Raw genomic sequence first — 20,273 nt, 5'->3', positions numbered from 1 at the left:
CGCGTTTGGGGCCCTGCCTAGCGCATACTCGATCGCTGTTGAGTGATCTCCCTCGCGTGTAGCACGTAGGATGCGGATCTGTAGACGGACGCCGAACCGAACTATCCGGAAGGAACGTCTATACCTGTCAAGTTCCAACTGCCGCCCGCCGGCACCTCCCAAATATCGCTTTCTTCGGTGCCTGCCGCTTGGCGGCCTCCTCCTCCTCCTCGCCCCCGCTCCTCCGATTGTTGTTGGTCGAATTCGCTAACGGAAAACTGGAACATGGCTAGACAACGACGAATTCCCAGTGCCACTTTCCCCCGCTCGCTTGCACGGACGGGCTCTTTCCTCCGCCACACCGCCTGATGTCAAAGGCTACAAGAAGAGGAAATCGAACCCTGGAAAAGATAGGGATCCAAGGTTATATACCCCATCCCTACATTTTGCATAACTGCATATGCCTACTTGTGAATGGCGGTTGCTCACCTTCTTATCTTCTCACAGCCGTTCCGAGGGGAGCCGAGAACGAAAATCAGGCAAAACGGTGTTGTTTTTCTGAGAAGCTTGGCTAAAGGTTTGATCTTGTCCCAGATCTGATGTATATGTGGTGATTAATTTCGCAATATGGACGCCGCGGCCTTGGTAGCCGGGTGTGGCAAAGCATCGAGCACCCTGTGCGCACTTCAATTGTGCCGCCAATAGATGCCTCGCCCTAGTGCCCCAATTGCACTACGAGGGGTTGCCAATAACACGAAGCAGTTGCTTAGGCCCGGGCTATGTCTCCTTTTCGGAAAAAAAGATGCAGTTACTTTTCCTCCTTGATTCTTGCAACTTTACTGCATCCCTGCTCCCATTATGTTACACTTTTACTGTTTATGCGAAAGGAATGTAATGTCTCGTGATTACCACATGATCATACTAGTTTGCTTCTTTACTTATAAGTGGTATATAGTCTCGAGGACCTCCATTTCCATTAGTACCTTTGGTAGTTTGGTTGTGTGGTGATTATGACAGATTTTTCTAGTTTGCCTCATCATATTTGGTTATGTTTCTGTTAAACATCCAGCAATCAGATTTTTCTAGTTTACCTCACCATATTTGAAAGGCAGTGCTCCTGCCGGTTGCTCCAAAAAAAAAATCCAGCAATCAGCATCATCAGTTCATTATCTTTTCTTTAGTCTCACGTGACTGTTCTTGGAACACTATGTCTCTGTTGAACATCTATACTTCTATGGCCTAGGAAGCATTTGTTGTGAGCTAGATTAGCAAAAAGAATTAGTTTAAATTTTCCACCACCTGACAATATTCTTAGTCGAACTGCATCATTATTTCGACAAATAGCAATTTGCATAACGTTGTTGATGCTAACGAAGCCAGGTTACTTGGTTGCTAGTCTACAACATAGAAACAGGTGCAAGTATTCCCTTAGCTATCTCTAGGTACAAATTCAAGGTTCTTGAAAACTGGTGATTGAAAAACTAAATTGTTTGTTTGACAAATACGGATACTTTGCTATAATTTATTTAGTGGATTCCTAAACTTATTCGGTTGAGGATTGGCAGATCAGAACTCGGGAAGCTATGCCATCTCCTTCAGCACCTATTCGTGTTGGTGTTCCGCCACCCTATGTAACATCTCATGGAGCTAGAGTTGCAAGGCTACATATGTATGACTGGATTGTACTGATTCTTCTAGCTGTGGTGGACGGAGTACTAAATAAAATAGAACCATTCCATCGGTTTGTTGGGTCAGACATGATGACAGATCTCAGATATCCCATGAAAGACAACACAGTGCCATTTTGGGCGGTGCCGGTATATATTGTCAACTCTTAGTTCTGCCTTGTTTATTTTCATGAACTTATGTACGTTTTATTGTATTATCGTGCTTATGCAGATATACGGTATCATTGGACCTATGCTTATCATGACCGTAATATACTTCCGGAGGAGGAATGTGTATGATCTGCATCATTCTATACTAGGTATCTCCATATGCTTCAGTTTTATGCTATTGCTATGCAATTAATGATGACATCTAGTTTGCTCTAGCAGGTCTTCTATTTTCAATGGCTATAACTGCGGTTTTAACTGATGCAATTAAGGATGGTGTTGGTCGACCACGTCCAGATTTCTTTTGGCGCTGTTTTCCTGATGGAGTGCCTGTAATGTGCTCACCTTCAGTTGGATACTTCACACAGTTTGTTTTGATGGAGCCCTTTGCATGACTTCATCTGACCTGTCTGCGAGTCTTATAGCTTTATTTAATGCTTAGGCCTATGACAACTTCACTACGGGCGTCCTATGTCATGGTAAAGCCAGTGATATGAAAGAAGGTCACAAGAGTTTTCCAAGTGGTCATACTTCTTGTAAGTTAAAGCATATCTGTCAGTTCCCTTTTACCTCAGTGATACAAAATTCATGATGCTAGCGGCCAGTTGGACTGCAGGAGCTTTTACATGTTACCGGTTCTTGAGGTGGAAGACTCACAAGTTTTCTGTTTCTCAGTGTCTTTTGCTGGCCTGGGGTTCTTGTCATGGTATCTGGCTGGTAAAATCAAAGTTTTTGATCGAAGAGGCCATGTTGCAAAGCTCTGCATTCCTCTACTCCCTCTGCTTTCTGCAGCCTTAGTAGCTGTTTCTCGAGTAGACGACTATCGGCATCACTGGCAAGATGTTTGTACTGGTGGAATTTTAGGTAGGTCAGACATGATTATCTATTAAACATTACTGCCTCTGCCCCATATGTCACTGATTTTGAACAATTTTGTACTAAATCAGCTATAACTGATATGGAACGGAGGGAGATTCTTGATTGGCTAACGACGTATTATTAATCAAAACTCTGCAGGACTGGTGGTTGCTTCTTTGTGCTATCTGCACTTTTTTCCACTACCATGTGACGAAAGTGGTATGCTTCATACTTCTTTTAGAGTAACTCAAAAGGCCCCGGAACATTTGCGATTTTAGTGCTTAGAAACCTGTGACGTCAACTGAAAAATGATTTGCAATAGTGAAAATTGGCATCGAGTTCTTTACTTGTAAGCATAGCAACCACATAAGCTCATTTTGTACAAATCATCTTAGATATATTTTCATCATGTATGCTGTACTATTCTAGGGTTATCATGCACCATTGATGAGATGGTAGCATCTACGAAGAAAACTAACACCCTCCCTAGTGCTCAAAGAAATCTTATCTTTTCTTGCCGCAATTGACAGCTAATGCCCTTCACACCAAGTATTTTTTATTAATTATGTGCTATTCACATGGTGAGAAATGCTTATAGCTGATGCTGTTCTACTGTGGGAGAATAAATTGAAAATATTAGGCAGTTATCAACATGGAGTTTAATATAGCAACGCTGTCTAATCTACCATAATTGGCTCTAGTCAAAAGCTATTGTCGTCTTATTTTATCTTTGTCAAGATTATTGATGATTTTACATTGTTCGATGGCAGGCCTATGGCCTCATGCATACATCCGGCATGTTCATAACCTGGAAGGTGGACACACAAGTGTAACCCACAGCGATGGATCACCAAAAATCGGCGCTGAACGGTTTGTTTGAAGGTCCTGATGGATTGGAGAACCCCAGGCACTAGATTTCTAGGAAGCTGGTTGGAGATAGCAATGACGGAACTGTTGCTAAATACCTGACACGTGTTCAGTAGAACCTGAAAACCAGCTGAGACACGTACTAATGTACTATGGATATCTTTCAGGTCCCCTCAGAACATAGTGTAGTATAACATATTGGCATATGGCACTACGAAGACAATTTTCAGGATGCTAGCCAATACTGGTTTTGGCATGGGGAAAAACTTCATTGTATAATGCTGATGATTTGTGACCTCTCTGCTTTGTAACTGTAGGCTGTAACAAGTAGGCGATGTGATTTTTGACTATCATTGTTAGTGTTAGCCTTGAAGGTAAATGGATCGTTATTAGTAGATCACTTTGTCAGGATTCCTTATATATCAGTGAAAGCTGTGGCTTCATTATTCATTAGCAGGATATTCTTTGGTGTGTAATGCTGTATGCCTGATGAGAATGAGGCCATGAGGCTAATTGTGTATTGAACATTTTTGGTCTCTGCTAACTAGCGGCTGATATTTGTTAGTTTCGATGGTGGGTGCTTGACTGTTTTCAGCTTAATTAATGTGGCTACGGAAAACAGGTGTGGCCAATATATTCCGTCAGTTTCAAAGGTTATTAGATGTAGATATTGTAAGAGGATCACCACCTATCAACGGTTGTGCGCTCCTATAGTCCCATAAAACCATAACTTCATATCTTGCATGCTTGAATGTTTGAATGAAAATTGTAGATGAGCCGCCAGCCGCTAACAAGAACAGATATGCATGCTGAAATAGGGATTGGACTCGAATGGAATGTACAGTATCATTGTTATAAAAGCGACAAGCAAATAACGAAAAACAAAACAAGAACACACACAGGGGATACAAGATTTAACGTGGAAAACCCTTTCCAACACAGAAGGGGAAAAAACCACGGGCGCCAACCAGCAAAACTTCACTATATCGGGGAGTGTTTACAAACGCCGTGAGTTATCTTATAATCTGATAAACCCTAGCCGGCGGCTTACAAGATGTATATATAGGCGGTGCCAACGATCCGTACCGTACCGCATGACACGGGCCTCGCTCCGCTCAAGCCTCCGACGACGGGCCTCGCTCCGCTCGTCAGAAGTTAGCCTCCCTTTAGTATATGAATTTGGATCACAATACAACAAACTTCACCTTGAGACAAATTCCATCTTGTAGCATGAACTTCAACAATCTCCTGAACAACAAAAAAAACACTTGCTGGCGCCAACAACCACTTGGGCTAAACAGTTATACCAACCAAGCTCGAGCAAAGCTCAAACTTGGAAACAGGAATTGGCTTTGTCATCATATCAGCAGGATTATCATGAGTACTTATCTTGCATACCTTCAGTTTACCTTGAGCAACAATGTCGCGAACATAATGGTACTTGATATCAATGTGCTTTGTCCTCTCATGGAACATTTGATCTTTAGTAAGGTATATTGCACTTTGATTATCAGAAAATAAGTTGATGCAAGAATCATCTCCACAAAGCTCAGCATACAAACCTTTCAACCAAACAGACTCTTTGCAAGCTTCATTAATTGCTATATATTCTGCTTCGGTCGTTGATTGGGCAACAACAGATTGTAACGTTGCCTTCCAACTCACAGCACATCCACCAACAGTGAACACATAACCTGTGAGGGATCTTCTCTTATCCAAATCGACAACAAAATCTGAATCCACATAGCCTACGAGTCCCTCACCGGTCTTGCCAAATTTCAAGCAAGTTTTGGATGTGCCACGAAGGTACTTGAAAATCCATTGAACAGCTTTCCAATGTTCTTTACCAGGATCAACCATGTATCGACTAACCAAACTCATAGCATATGATAAATCAGGACGAGAACAAACCATGGCATACATCAAGGAACCAACAGCACTAGAATATGGAACTCGTGACATGTACTCAATATCTTCATCAGTACTAGGACATTGCAATGCTGACAATTTGAAGTGAGAAGCAATTGGTGTACTAATAGACTTTGCATCATGCATATTAAAACGATGAAGAACTCTCTGAATGTAATTTTGCTGACTAAGAAATAATACGCTAGATTTTCTGTCTCTTGTAATTTTCATACCTAGTATTTTCTTAGCAGCACCAAGATCCTTCATCTCAAACTCACTACTCAACTGTGACTTTAAAGTAGTGATCTCTTTCTTGCTCTTGGCAGCAATCAACATATCATCAACATATAACAGCAAGTATATTGGTGATCCATTAACAAACTTGATATAAACACAACTGTCATACTTAGATCTCTTAAACTCATGTGCAAGCATAAATGAATCAAACCTTTTGTACCATTGTCTTGGAGACTATTTCAGACCATAAAGAGACCTCTTCAACTTGGAAACAAAATCCTCCTTACCAGGCACAACTAAACCTTCAGGTTGGTCCATGTATATCTTCTCCTCAAGCTCACCATGAAGAAAAGCAGTCTTTACATCTAGCTGCTCAAGCTCAAGATCATGCATAGCCACAATACCAAAGAATGCACGAATGTAACTATGCTTCACAACCGGAGAGAATACATCATTATAATCAATATCTGGAATTTGGCTGAAACATTTTGCTACTAACCTTTCCTTAAACCTCGGAGGCTCATTAGGAGATAAACCTTCATTTCTTTTAAATATCCACTTACAGCGGACAACCTTCTTTTGTTTAGGCAAGGGCACAACATCCCATGTGCCATTCTTGTCAAGATATTGCATCTCCTCTTGCATAGCAGAAATACACTTTACGCGGTCAACGGATGCAACGGCCTCAGTATATGTAGCAGGTTCAGTATCATGCTCCACCTGTTCAGCACAACTCAAAGCATGATGAACAAGATTACATTCTTAAATTAAACGAGGACGTGGACCTTTGTTACGCCTCGGTCTATCAGCAGCAATGGAAATATTTGTTTGCTGCAAAACAGGTGGTGAGTGCTGAACAACAATATTATCATTTTCAGCAACATCATTTTCTCTCTCCTCCGTGTGCTCCACATGCACGCTAATCTTGCTCATCATCAGAAATATCAGAAATATCAATATCATCAGAAACATCTGTAGATGAACTCTTAAAAAACATGACAGACTCATTAAAGACCACATTCCTGCTATGCAAAACTTTCTTAGTTTCAGGATTCCATAACTTGTATGCCTTAACTCCTGAACCATAACCAAGAAACACATACTTAATAGCCCTAGGTTCTACCTTTCCATTATCAACATGAGCATAAACAGTGCAACCGAAAACTCTCAACTGTGAATAATCAGCAGGTGAACCAGACCATACCTCAATAGGAGTTTTCTTATCAAGCGGAATACAAGGTGACCTGTTTATCAAGTAACAGGCGGTGGAGGCTGCTTCAGCCCAGAAACGTCTATGCATACCAGCATTAGACAACATGCAGCGAGCTTTGGAGATGATGGTTATGTTCATCTTCTCCACCACACCATTCTGTGGAGGAGTGTATGGGATGGTGTGGTGTCTGACAATGCCTTCATCGCTGCAGTAATCATTGAAAACAGTAGAACAAAACTCCATGCCATTGTCAGTACGAAGCAATTTAACTTTCTTTTCTGTTTGCTTCTCTACCATAACTTTCCACTTTCTAAAAGCATCAAACACATCAGATTTCTGTTTCAGAAAGAATGGCCACACTTTTCTGGAGTAATCATCTATGATACTCCCTCCGTTCCTTTCTATAATGCCTATTGTTTTTTGGCACGGTAATTAACGCAAGCTAATTTATTCACACAAAACCCCCCAGCGGTTTTTTAGAGGAAAGAAGGAAACTGGAAACAGATCGGACGTGATTTACTCCCTGCTCCGTCGGGAGAAAGGGCCGGCCGTTCCGTGAGAAATTTGTGCTGTTTCCTTAACCGACGCGATCTCACGTGATCTACTCCCTGCCACGTGAGAGAGAGAAGCAGCCTGGGAGATGGGAGAGATGAGATAGATCACGATCTGTTTCCAGATTTTTAGGCTGTACGTTGATTGTTTCCTTATTTCTAGCACTAGCAAATCGGTGGAAGGGGGTTTTTGCAAAATAAACACAGCTTTACTCTTATAATCTGAAACAAATGCGAAAAAACAATAGGCACTATATATAGGAACGGAGGGAGTAGTAAGCATGTAATTTGCACCACCAAGAGAAGTCTTGCGGGAAGGTCCCCACACATCAGCATGCACATAATCTAGAATCCCTTTAGTGGTATGAACGAAAGCATTGAATTTAACTCTTTTATGCTTACCAAAAATGCAGTGCTCACAGAACTCAAACTTACTCAAATTGCAGCCATCTAGCAGGTCTCTCCTGTGCAATTCCGCCATGCCATGTTCACTCATATGTCCAAGACGCATATGCCACAGATTAGTTTTACCAGGTTCATCAGGAATAACAGCAGCAACAATACCAGATAAAGTGCTACCTCTAAGAACATATAATTTTGCAGAATTCATATCACCAATAATGTGAACGAGAGAACCTTTTGATACCTTCAGAACTCCGCGAGAACTAGAGTGTTTGTACCCATCAACATCAACGGTGCTGAGAGAGATCAGATTTCTAGCCATGCCAGGTATGTGTCTCACATCTGTCAGAGTGCGTGTCATGTCATCATGCATCTTGATCTGAACGGAGCCAATGCCCACGATCTCACGTGGGTTGTTATCTCCCATACGCTTCGGCCCAAGCCTCCGGCAACGGGCCTCGCTCTGCTCGTCAGAAGTTAGCCTCCCTTTAGTATATGAATTTGGATCACAATACAACAATCATTATGTTCCATAATCTAAATAAGTTTTGACAAGTAAACAGTTTGCCAAAACGTCTTACATTATGGAATGGAAGTTTGCCAAAACATCTTACGTTATGGAACGGAGGGATCGAGTACACATATGTTTTTCTCGGGTTGATCAGTTTGAATGTTTTGAAGGAAATAATTGTAGACAGATCGTCAGCCGCTAACAAGAACAACTAAGATGAAATAGGGACTGGACTCGAACGGATAAGGCACATTCATTTTCCTCGAGGTATCTAGTTAAGGCACCTCAATGTTTGCAGCCTATTATTGCTGACTATTCAATATTCATATGTATCCAAACATAGTTTGCCTGGTTAGCACGTCGTCGCAAACAGCAACGAGTACAAAGAGTTGAATTCGAACATGTCCAATGACCAATGCATGTACAGAAAGAACGGATGGAATTCCATGCATGAAAGCTACATCCATATCTATCCCATTAGTGCAATGCATGGATATGCGCCATCTATATATCCGCGAAAATTCCACGTCCGTCCACCCATTGATGCGGCGAAGTTTGATCGCACGCCAAAGGCTGAGCTGGTGCACGCACACGAAGCGATCGAGGAGAAAAATCTGACCTACAGAGCAACCGAAGTTGACTTGACACGATTTTTCCACGCTTGCCTCCAGCCCGATCAACGTCGTCCCTTACCCCGTGAATCGTGCAACGGCATGTGCATGCTTGCCCCAGCATTTCCATGCTTCCACGAGTGGTATCTCATCCGTACGTAGCTAGCCTAGCAAGTAACCCTCCAATTTGCGGAGATCCGAGCATGCATGAATCTACTAGATCGCTGACGAGATCTGCCCAACTCATCGTAGATTAGACCGATCATAGGATTGTGGCAAGTTGGGCACGTCTGATGACGCGATGGCCATGGCCTGGCGAACTATATAAGGACCTGCAGCATACAATCTTCTTCCACACACACCACTACACACGAGCAGTGCCCCATTGCGACACTAGCTAGCTAGCTGCAGCAAAGCTCGAGCGGGTTCGTCGGCTACATTGCCACCATGATGAGAGGACTTTCGGTGGTGGCCATCCTGGCCGCGGCCTTCGCCGTGTCTGCGCACGCCCAGCAGTGTGGCTCGCAGGCTGGCGGCGCGACGTGCGCCAACTGCCTCTGCTGCAGCCAGTACGGCTACTGCGGCTCCACCTCTGCCTACTGCGGCGCCGGCTGCCAGAGCCAGTGCAACGGCTGCGGCGGCACGCCGACGCCGACGCCCTCCGGCGGCGTGTCCTCCATCATATCCCAGTCGCTCTTCGACCAGATGCTGCTGCACCGCAACGACGCGGCGTGCCCGGCCAAGGGATTCTACAACTACAACGCCTTCGTCGCCGCCGCTAACTCCTTCTCGGGCTTCGCGACCACGGGCAGCACCGATGTCAGGAAGCGCGAGGTGGCCGCCTTCCTCGCCCAGACCTCCCACGAGACCACCGGCGGGTGGGCCACGGCGCCCGACGGCCCCTACTCGTGGGGCTACTGCTTCAAGCAGGAGCAAGGCGCCACCTCCGACTACTGCTCGCCGAGCTCTCAGTGGCCGTGCGCGGCCGGGAAGAAGTACTACGGCCGCGGGCCCATCCAGATCTCCTACAACTACAACTACGGGCCGGCGGGGCAGGCCATCGGCAGCGACCTACTCGGCAACCCGGACCTTGTCGCCTCCGACGCCACCGTGTCGTTCAAGACGGCGCTGTGGTTCTGGATGACGCCGCAGTCGCCCAAGCCGTCCTGCCACGACGTGATCACGGGCCAGTGGAGCCCCTCCAGCGCGGACCAGGCGGCCGGGAGGGTGCCCGGATACGGCGTGATCACCAACATCATCAACGGCGGGCTCGAGTGCGGCAAGGGGCAGGACAACCGCGTCGCCGACAGGATCGGCTTCTACAAGCGCTACTGCGACCTCCTCGGCGTCAGCTACGGAGACAACCTCGACTGCTACAGCCAGAGGCCGTTCGCGTAAGCCTGCGCGGCCAGCAATAAAGCTAATAAAATCTCTCTAGCTAAATTCTGTAACTATGGCGTTGCAAGCATGAAACCTGGGTGAATAAAAGTGTTATCCCTCACAAGAGATGCAATATTGCAATCCATTAATAAAATAAAAGATAAAAGATTTGGACCTATTACAGTTTCACAAGTTGCAGGATGCACTCTATGTTTCCATATATACATTGTGAGCAAATGACCACGCTGGACAGGCGCTGTTCTATCCTCGAGGCCATGGCGAAAGGGAATTTGCCGCTGTGACTATTTTTGGCACTAGAAGGAGACGACGTGAGAGCCCACCAGGCCACCACCATGAATGGGCAAACTCGGCCGTGGTGGTCTTCGAAAGCGGTAATCCTAAACGTACGGACGAATTTGGTTACGGAAGGATTACGGAGAGACGTGGGCTGCTTTGGTTGGTTGGAGTTTGATCCCCTCCTGAAAAACCGGATCAGATTTTTGATTTCCACTAGTGCTTTGTGAGTCCGTAAGAGTTTTATGTAAAAGATTTATGTACATGTAGCATTACTCCTTCGAAAGTGTGGGCTAGTCCAGTCCTCTGCCACCCACGAAGGCCAGCCCGGCGAAACCTATTCACCGCTTATAGCGGGCGCTATCCGGCGTTCCGCTCAGAGCGCGATTGGTCTGGGCCAGCCCATTCAGCGACAACAGTACACGGTTTTTTTTATCCTGCCTGCCGGTTCCCTGATTCACTGGTTTCTTCAAGTTTTTTTTGGGTTTTACTTGTTTTTGTTTTTCTTTTCCGCTTTTATGATCTTCTCTGTTTTATGTTTTTTACATTTTCGAAATTTAAGAAAATGTTCAAATTTGAAAAAGTTTTAATTTAAAAATGTTCAAATATAACAAGCTAGCCCAGGCGGAAGGGCTGGCCAAGCTCAGGCGTGCCAAGCCGCAGAGTCCAGCACGCGCAAAGGCCCATAACAGGGAGCACGTGAACAGGGTGGAGGCGGGGGTTCCCAATTCCTCGCTCGTTAGCGCGCCAGAGTGCTGCATCGCCTGAAGCACATCCCGAATGGGCCGACCTATTAGTTCGTTCGGTCTACACGTGCGTACTATAAACTATTTCTTTCATGCCGTAACAACAAACTTCATGTACCGTAGTGGTTACACCTCCTTCGCTCCCGCAAATTTCTAAACCGAAGAAAAAATTGAAATTTGTTCCTGTTTAGAATTTGCTCAAATTTTATAATTTGCTCGAATTTGGAAAAAAAGTTCAAAAGGGGGAATTAAAAAGGCAAAAAAGGAAAACAGAAAAAACAAAAAGCAAAAATCCATTAAAAGAAAGACCGAACAAGAAGAAGAACCGAAGAAAAACAAAAAAAAAAAACATTCCAAACGACATGGGCCGCGGCCCGCTCGTCCCGCACGCGAGCGGGCGTTAATCCGCCCCGCTGCTGGGCGAGAAATAGGTTTTGCCGTGGAGGCGTGGGTTGCCCTATATATCGCTCGTTAGCGTGCTGTTGTAACGTACGCTAACTAGGTCGATCCAGATGGGCCTGGCCCATGTTGAATGGACTGGAAACAAACCAAGTAGACTATTCACACGTTCGAAGTTCGAGCATCTCTACTCGTCTCCCTAAATAAGCCCCTGGCTGGCTATTTTTCCATCCGAACGGTGAAAAATGGTCCAGCCTCGCCCCCGGTTTCTCGCTTTTCTCCGGATTTGGACCTTCATCCATCCGGCGAGCCCACGCCAACCCCGGCCTACCGGGACGCGCTCAGGGAGTCCGGACGAAGCGAAAGCGCGCGAAACGCCGAGAAATCTCTCCCGCGCTTTCGCTTCGGCTTCGCCGCAGGGGTGGACCCGGCCGATCAGCGGCACACGCATCGTCTTCCGCGCGCTAAAAAGGCTGCCGCCGGTCAGCTCACCGCGGACGCGTAGCATCCACGCGACATTAAATCGTCGGGTCCAGCCCCGCCTAAATAATCCCCGCTCGCCGCGACGCATAGCACATCGACGAAACCCTAGCCAGACGAAACCCTAGCCGCCACTCTTCCCTCGACGAGATCCATGGCGTTCAATGAGCAAGACGAGTGGAGATGCTCTTATTTCGTCAAGCTTTCGTTTTTCAAATTTAGATCGGCATCTTCGCCTGAGATCGCGGCTGGGAAACTGGTCCTCCCCACACCAATTTTACGTCCAATCCGGAGGAAATTTACCCCTGATTTCGACGTGGGGAGGCCAAACGAGTGGAGATGCTCCTAGGACGTTCGCTCGATGTTTCCATTCCACGCTCGAAGCTGGTATGTTTTTAAAAACGAAAAGACTAGGCACATTGCTCAAATTTGAAATTTGCTCAAATTCGAATATGCTTAAATTTTAAATTTTCTCCAATTTGAATCTGGTCAAATTCGAAATTTGCTCGAATTTGGAATTTGCTTGAAAATCGAATTGAAAATTGCTCAAATGCAAATATGTTCGAATTCAAAATTTGCTCGAGTTTGGAATTTACCCAAATTCGAAATTTTCTCAAATTCAAATTTGCTCGAATTCCAAATTTGCTCAAAAAATCAAAATCTAAATTTTCTCAAATTCGAAAATCTGCTTAAAATCGAAGTTTGCTAAAAACAAAGGAGAAAGAACCAAACAAAACAGAAAAGAAACAGTGCAAATCAGAACAAAAAAACGGAAAAAGCAGAAGAACGGGACTAAAAACAACTTGGATGCATTTATTGAGCCGCGGCCCAAGTGGACAGCCCGTGCGTGCAGGGCGTATTCCCGCACGCACGCGGGCGATAAATAGGATTCGCCTGGAGGTGGAGACAACGGAGCCCCTATGCTACACTTTAAGTGATCCTATGGACCAAAATCGCTATGGGAAGACAACTTGGGCTGGCCCATTTACGTCCAGATCACACGATCTGCCCTTGTTCGCTCGACTCTAACGTTTTCGTGTTGTTTTTTATTTTGAAAATATTCGAATTTTGAAGAAATGATCAAATCTGCAAAATTACCAACTGCTTCAATGATAAAAATTTAAAAAAAATAAATCTAAAAAATGTTCGAATTTCAAAATGTTCAACTCTAAAAAATGTTCATATTTTAAAACCGTTCAAATCTATAAAAATATACAAACATTAAAAATTGTGAAAATGAAAAATATTCAAATTTAAAAAATGTTCAAATCTAAAAAAATTGTAAACAAAAATGTTCAAAAATTTTAAAAAAATGTGCAACATTCGAAAAAGTTCAAAAATTGAAAAATGTTCGGATTTAAAAACTTGAAAAAAGTTGTAAATTCCAAATTTGGAAAAAAGGTTTAAAAACTGACAAAAATCCGAAAACTAGCGAAAACCAGAAAAAAACACAGACACCAAGAGAAAACCACCTAAACAGAGCAGAAACCGGGGAACATGCACTGCCCTCGCTAAATGTGCCGGCCCAGAAATAACTGCCATTGTGCGGAGCGCCGGATCCCTCCCGCTATAAGCGGAGAATAGGAATTGCGTGGAGAGAGAGAGAGGATGTGCGACGCACCGATAGCCGATGGCACATCACCACGCATGCGAGGCCAGGGGAGTGGGAAAGACTGCTGCGGGGCGGGCCGTCTTTCTAGAGTAGGATCCCTCGGCTGTAACGTCAGTGAGGTCTAGGTGTAGTATGCCTAGGATTATGTAGTAGGAAAAGAATTGCAATATGTTTATTTTAACGAAAACCGTGGGTTCACTAACTAACTTGTAGGTTAGGGGCGAAAAAACGAGGACGCAACCGGCGTCCATGATGGCCTACATTTAGGCAGCTTTTGAATCGTGAGTGACAACCTTGCGAACAGACACCCGCTTGCATCGCCGTGTTGGCCATGATTTTATTCATGACAACTAATGCACATACACGTGGACCAAATAGACCTCGTGGTAGAAATGGCGTCACGAGCAGCTAGTTGGGTAAACCATAAGAGCAAATATAATAAATCCCAATCAGCTGGCTATAACATCTTCAATGTCAGCAAAATTCTAGGTAGAGAAGAGATAAGAGAGGAGAGAGAATAGAGCTGGCTCTATAATTACAACCCGGCTATAGCACATTAAGCGAGAAACGAGAGCCAACATGCAGCCGATTTAAGGCTAGTCATAGTGGGGAGTAAATTAGACAAGTAATATATGTCATGTTATTAGTCTAGGTTAGACTGCTCATAGTGGGAGTAACTTAGCTAGTAACATCAAACAATCCAAGGCATTTTGGTGACATGTCATGGCAATAAATGAAGAAAGAGAGTGAGGTGGTAACTAGCTATGTTACCATAACATCACACATCCCAAGACACAATGAGTCTACAACATAGTAAATGACACAGTTACTACCCATTATGGATTTAGTAACTTAGACTAGTAACATATGCATGTTACTAGTCTAAGTTACTCTCACTATGACTAGCTTTAGACTGCTCATAGTGGGAGTAACATAACTAGTAACATCACACATCTCATGGCATTTTGGTGACATGGCATGACAATAAATAAAGAAAGATAGTGATGTGGTAACTAGCTATGTTACCATAACATCACACACTCCAAGGCAAAATGAGTCTATAACATAATAAATGACACAATGCATGACACCACATATAATTACTACCCACTATGAAGGTAGTAACCTAGACTAGTAACATGACATATGTTACTAGTCTAAGTTACTTCGCACATATAAGTTAGTACCCACTATTAAGGTACTAGTCTAAGTTACTTCTCACTATGAACGTTTACCCCTCCCTACCAATAATTAGCCTCCACCACATGCAAGCACTTAATGCTAAAGTTACATTTGTAGCGAATCTACAGTCAATCTATTGTACTCCCTCCATATCGGTTTAACAGGCGCGCACGCAGTTTAAGGAAAAATTTTGACCATTAATTTGGTTAACAAAATATAAATTATATGTCTACAAAATCTATACCGTTAGATTCGTATTCAAACAAGCTTCCAACGATATAATTTTGGTGGTGTATATTCTATATTTTATTAACCAAAATAATGGTCAAAGAAATTTTGTGAACTAGCCTGCGTCTATTAAACCGATAAGGAGGTAGTATAAGTCTATTTTTATGAAGGTTTTTGGTGACCTTGCAATGGCATAGAGCAGGCTGCCGGGTCTTCTGCAGTTTAAGGCAAAGTTTGACCATTAATTTGGTTAACAAAATATAAATTATATGTCTACAAAATCTATACCATTAGATTCGTATTCAAACAAGCTTTCCAGTGATATAATTTATGTGGTATATATTCTATATTTTATTGATTAAAATAATGGTCAAAGCAAATTTTTAAACTACGTGAGCGTCTGTTAAATCGATACGAAGGTAGTATAAGTCTATTTTATGAAGGATTTTGGTGGCTGTCGGTTCTTCTATTAGCCATGCTCTAAGACCATTTTTAATAGAGCCCGTAAATTTCGTCGGAACTGAATTTTTCCGACAGATTTACGGGTTCAAAGTGACACAAAACGGAGCTCGAATCGGTGGGCCAGCACATATAAATAGTTTGGGGGCCCGAGAAACTAGAGCGTCGACACGTATAAATATAGGCCACGGAGGGGAGTAAGGTTCCAAAACCCTACTTCCTCCACTGCGTCCACTTCCTCTGCCGCGCACACGGTTCGACTTCCGGCAAGCAATCGCGAAGCCACCGCCGCCGCTGCTCCACTCTCTCCACCACCACCGTGACCGCATGTCTGGGGTTAACAGCGGCGGCAGGGTAGGCGGGCGAATTGGTGGGAGCAACTATCCGCCGCGTCCCCTGTCTTCCAGTCTGAGGCCGAGCGGCGCAAATGGAACCGCTCGGAAGGCGCTCGGAAGCGTAGCGCGCGGCGCTGGACCAAATGGGGTCTGACGCCGCCGGGAAAGCTCGCGCGCTACGCGAATAGCGGCAAGGGGTCGTCCTCGGGCGCGTCCCGCCGTGCGCTAGTGTGGCCCGCCGCCGACAGCAGCAGCGACGAGGAGGAGGAGGTGCCGGTGCGCAACCTCCAGTTGCAGTCGGGGGACTACGTCCTCAACGACGACGAGGAGGCGACGACGGTGCAACAGGTGTCCGTCATCTTCGTCGCCGAGGCGCGTGCACGCTTCCACCGCGAGGAGGCGGAAGCCATCCGTGTCGTGCAAGAGTACAAGGTCGCGCAGAAGGAGGCGGCCGTCCGCGTGAAGCATGAGATCGTCAACCTCGACTCCGAGTAGGCCGTCGATGTAGTAGTCTTCCGCGACGCACAAAGTAGGTCGCCGTCGGTGAAACTAGTTTACTTTTGGAGGTGGTCGCTGATACGTCCAAAACGTATCTACTTTCCCGAACACTTTTGCTATTGTTTTGCCTCTAATTTGTGTATTTTGGATGCAACTAACACGGACTAACGCTGTTTTCAGCAGAATTGCTCTGGTGTCTCGTTTTTGTGCAGAAATCCAACTTTCGGGAAAATCCTCGGAATTTATGCAGAAGGCCCTATTTTCCCAGAGAACTAACGGAGCCAGAAGGACGAACCAGGTGGAGGCCCGAGGGCCCCACACCATAGGGCGGCGCGGCCCAGGGGGGCCCGCGCGGCCCTGTGGTGTGGCCCCCTCGGCCGGCCTCCGACGCCCTCCTTCGGACTATTTATCGGCCTCGACCTAAAACGCACGGGGAGAAGTCGAAGTCGCCGGAAACCCTCCGAACGCCGCCACATCGCGAAACTCCGTCGCGGGAGCCAGAAGTCTCCGTTATGGCACTCCGCCGGGACGGGGAATTGGAGGAGATCATCGCCATCATCACCGCCAACGCCTCTCCATCAACCAGCCATGTTTCCCCCATCCATGTGTGAGTAATTCCCCCGCTGTAGGCCGAAGGGGATGGTAGGGATTGGATGAGATTGGTCATGTAATAGCATAAGATTGTTAGGGCATAGTGCCTAGTGTCCGTAATTGGTACTTTGATGATATTGTTGCAACTTGTTATGCTTAATGCTTGTCACTAGGGCCCGAGTGCCATGATCTCAGATCTGAACATGTTATTGTTTCATCATGATATTCATTGTTTATTGATCTTACTTGCAAGTTGTATACACATGTCGCTGTCCGGAACCGATGGCCCCGAAGTGACAGAAATCGGGACAACCGGAGGGAATGGTAGCGATGTGAGGATCACATGTGTTCACGGAGTGTTAATGCTTTGCTCCGGTACTCTATTAAAAGGAGTACCTTAATATCCAGTAGTTTCCCTTGAGGCCCGGCTGCCACCGGCTGGTAGGACAAAAGATGTTGTGCAAGTTTCTCATTGCGAGCACGCACGACTATATATGGAACACATGCCTATTGATTGCTTTGTACTTGGACACCGTTTTATTATTATCTCGCAAATGCCCTGCTATGATTGTTACATGAGTTTCTCTCATCCATGCAACGCCCGTTCATCCGTCCCCGTGCCTACGGTATTTTAATCCTGCTGTTTACTAAAATCACTACTGCTGTCTTTGTTACTCTGTTGCTTGTTATTTCACTACCGCTATCGCTATAGAACTGTTACTCTCGATAAACTCTTGCGAGCAAGTCCGTTTCCGAGTGCAGCTGAATTGACAACTCCGCTGTTAAGGCTTCCAAGTGTTCTTTGTCTCCCCTTGTGTCGAATCAATAAATTGGGGTTTACTTCCCTCGAAGACTGTTGCGATCCCCTATACTTGTGGGTCATCAAGACTATTTTCTGGCGCCGTTGCCGGGGAGCATAGCTTTATTTGAAGTTCACTTGGATTAATATTGTTCGCTGCAAATTCTCCATCATGGGTAAACCTCGCGATACTAAGATCGCCATATTACCATCCACTACAAGAAAAGGTACAATTCTGAGTACCTCCGCTATACTTGATTCACCATCTGTGATTGATAAACTTGTTTCACCGCCACATGCTTCACATGCGGGTACTTCTGCTGAATCTGAAAACTCTCATAATATTGATAATGTTTCTGCTGTGCTTGATGATAGTGGTTCTTTGGGATCCTTTCTAGATGCTACAATTGCTAGGTCTAGACAAATTGAAAATACTGAAACTCCTAATGCTACTACACCTGTTAATTCACCTGAACTTGATTATTTTAGTGATCCTGATGAAGATTATGTGGAGCTTAATGATGATTTTATTGAAAAATGCAATGCTACTACTGATGCAAGAAAAATTAAAAAGTTGCTTGCAGAACATGCTGTTAGATATAAACTGTCTCCTGATCCTAAATTTGCCACATCTCCTATAAACATTAAGGATAAAGATTATGATTTTTCTCTTGATCTATCTCATATAGCTATTGTTGAGAAAACACCCTTTTGTGGTACTAAAAAAGAAAGTGCTTGTTGAACACATGACTGAGTTATCTACTCTTAGTAGCTTGTTTTCTGATGATGTCAAGATGCGTACTTACTTTGTTGCTAAAATCTTTCCATTCTCATTAAAGGATGACGCTAAAACTTGGTATAATAATTTGCCACCTAATTCTATTAAAAGTCCGAAAGAACGCTTGATGTTTTCTTCCGCAAATACTTTCCTGCTAGTGCTCAACATATTGCTTTGCAGAGAATTTATAATTTTGACCAGGGAGATGAAGAGAAATTGCCTGAGGCTTGGGCGAGATTTTGCTCTCTTATTAGAGCTCGGCCTGATCATGATCTGGAAAAGCATGATTTACTTGATATATTTTATAGCGGACTAACCATTGAGTCTAGGGCATACCTGGATAGTTGTGCTGGTTGTGTTTTCAGGAAAAGAACTCCAGACGACGCTGAAGAATTATTGGCTAAAATAAGCCGGAATCATGATGATTGGATTACACCTGAACCAACTCCAACGCCAATATTGAAGAAGAGGGGTTTAATTAAATTGAATGATGAAGATATGAGGGAAGCCAAGAAGTCTCTCAAGGAGAAAGGTATTAAATCCGAAGATGTGAAGAATCTTCCCCCATAGAAGATATATGTGAGATAATTCCCCCTTCATCCATGATTGAGGTAAACTCCCTTCAACGCTTTACTAGGGAAGATATTCCGTATTCGAAACCTCCTGCACAATGCTTAGATGAGTTTGATAATTATATTGTTAAGCAAGAAAATTTTAATATGAGAGTAGAGAATCATTTAATGGAAAATTCTCGAGCTATTAGTGAATTGCATGATATTGTGGAGAGAACCTCCAATGATGTTAAGATGCTTGTTAAACATTTTCATATGATTCAAACTCAAATTGATCAACTCACTAAAGTGCAAAATGACTTGTTAGGGAATAATTCTAAAGAAAAACATGCTTATGAAGTAACAACTAGAGGTGGTGTCTCTACCCAGGATCCTCTATATCCCGAAGGGCATCCCAAAAGAATTGAACAAGATTCTCAACGCATTGAACCTAGTGCTCATTCTAAGAAGAAAAAGAAGAAGAAGCATAAAAATGTTGTAGAATCCTCCGAACCCGCTAATGATCCTAATAGTATTTCTATTTCCGATACTGAAACTGAAAGTGGTAATGAACATGATAAAGATAATGATAAGAATGATACTCTTGATAAAGAAGAGGTTGAAGAAGAACCTGAAAAGCATGCTAAAAATAAAAAGTACACTAAAGAAGATTTTATTGCTGGAGAAACATGGTAATGAAAGAGAACCTTGGGTGCAAAAGCAAATGCCTTTTCCTGCTAAGAAACTAAAATCAAAGGAAGAAGAACACTACAATAAATTTTGTGATTGGATGAAACCTTTATTCTTGCAAATCCCTTTGGCTGATGCTATTAAATTGCCTCCTTATTCAAAGTATATGAAAGATATTGTTACTAACAAAAGGAAAATCCCCAATGAGGAAATTTCCACTATGCTTGCTAATTACTCTTTCAATGGCAAAATTCCAAAGAAGTTGGGCGACCCGAGTAT

At 44.1% G+C, this 20,273-nt stretch overlaps 2 protein-coding genes across 2 annotated transcripts; both read left to right on the top strand.

The window, feature by feature from the left end:
* The first annotated feature begins 308 nt into the window (after positions 1–308).
* On the top strand, positions 309–3,919 carry LOC124665546 (lipid phosphate phosphatase 2-like). Its single transcript, XM_047202945.1, has 9 exons — positions 309–402; positions 487–556; positions 1,545–1,796; positions 1,879–1,966; positions 2,037–2,146; positions 2,257–2,350; positions 2,490–2,678; positions 2,832–2,891; positions 3,443–3,919. Exons 3-9 carry the CDS (start codon positions 1,563–1,565, stop codon positions 3,550–3,552), a joined length of 885 nt encoding a protein of 294 aa, XP_047058901.1. The 5' UTR covers positions 309–402; positions 487–556; positions 1,545–1,562; the 3' UTR covers positions 3,553–3,919.
* A 5,426-nt stretch (positions 3,920–9,345) lies between these two features.
* Positions 9,346–10,522, top strand: LOC124661691 (chitinase 1-like). The gene has a single exon (XM_047199567.1). The coding sequence runs from the start codon at positions 9,420–9,422 to the stop codon at positions 10,368–10,370; it is 951 nt and encodes a 316-aa protein (XP_047055523.1). The 5' UTR covers positions 9,346–9,419; the 3' UTR covers positions 10,371–10,522.
* Positions 10,523–20,273: the final 9,751 nt, after the last annotated feature.

Source organism: Lolium rigidum, chromosome 6 (assembly GCF_022539505.1).
Source record: "Lolium rigidum isolate FL_2022 chromosome 6, APGP_CSIRO_Lrig_0.1, whole genome shotgun sequence".
Classification (NCBI taxonomy): Eukaryota; Viridiplantae; Streptophyta; class Magnoliopsida; order Poales; family Poaceae; genus Lolium; species Lolium rigidum.
Note: the sequence above shows the minus strand (reverse complement) of the source record. Positions and strands in the feature narration are given on the sequence as shown.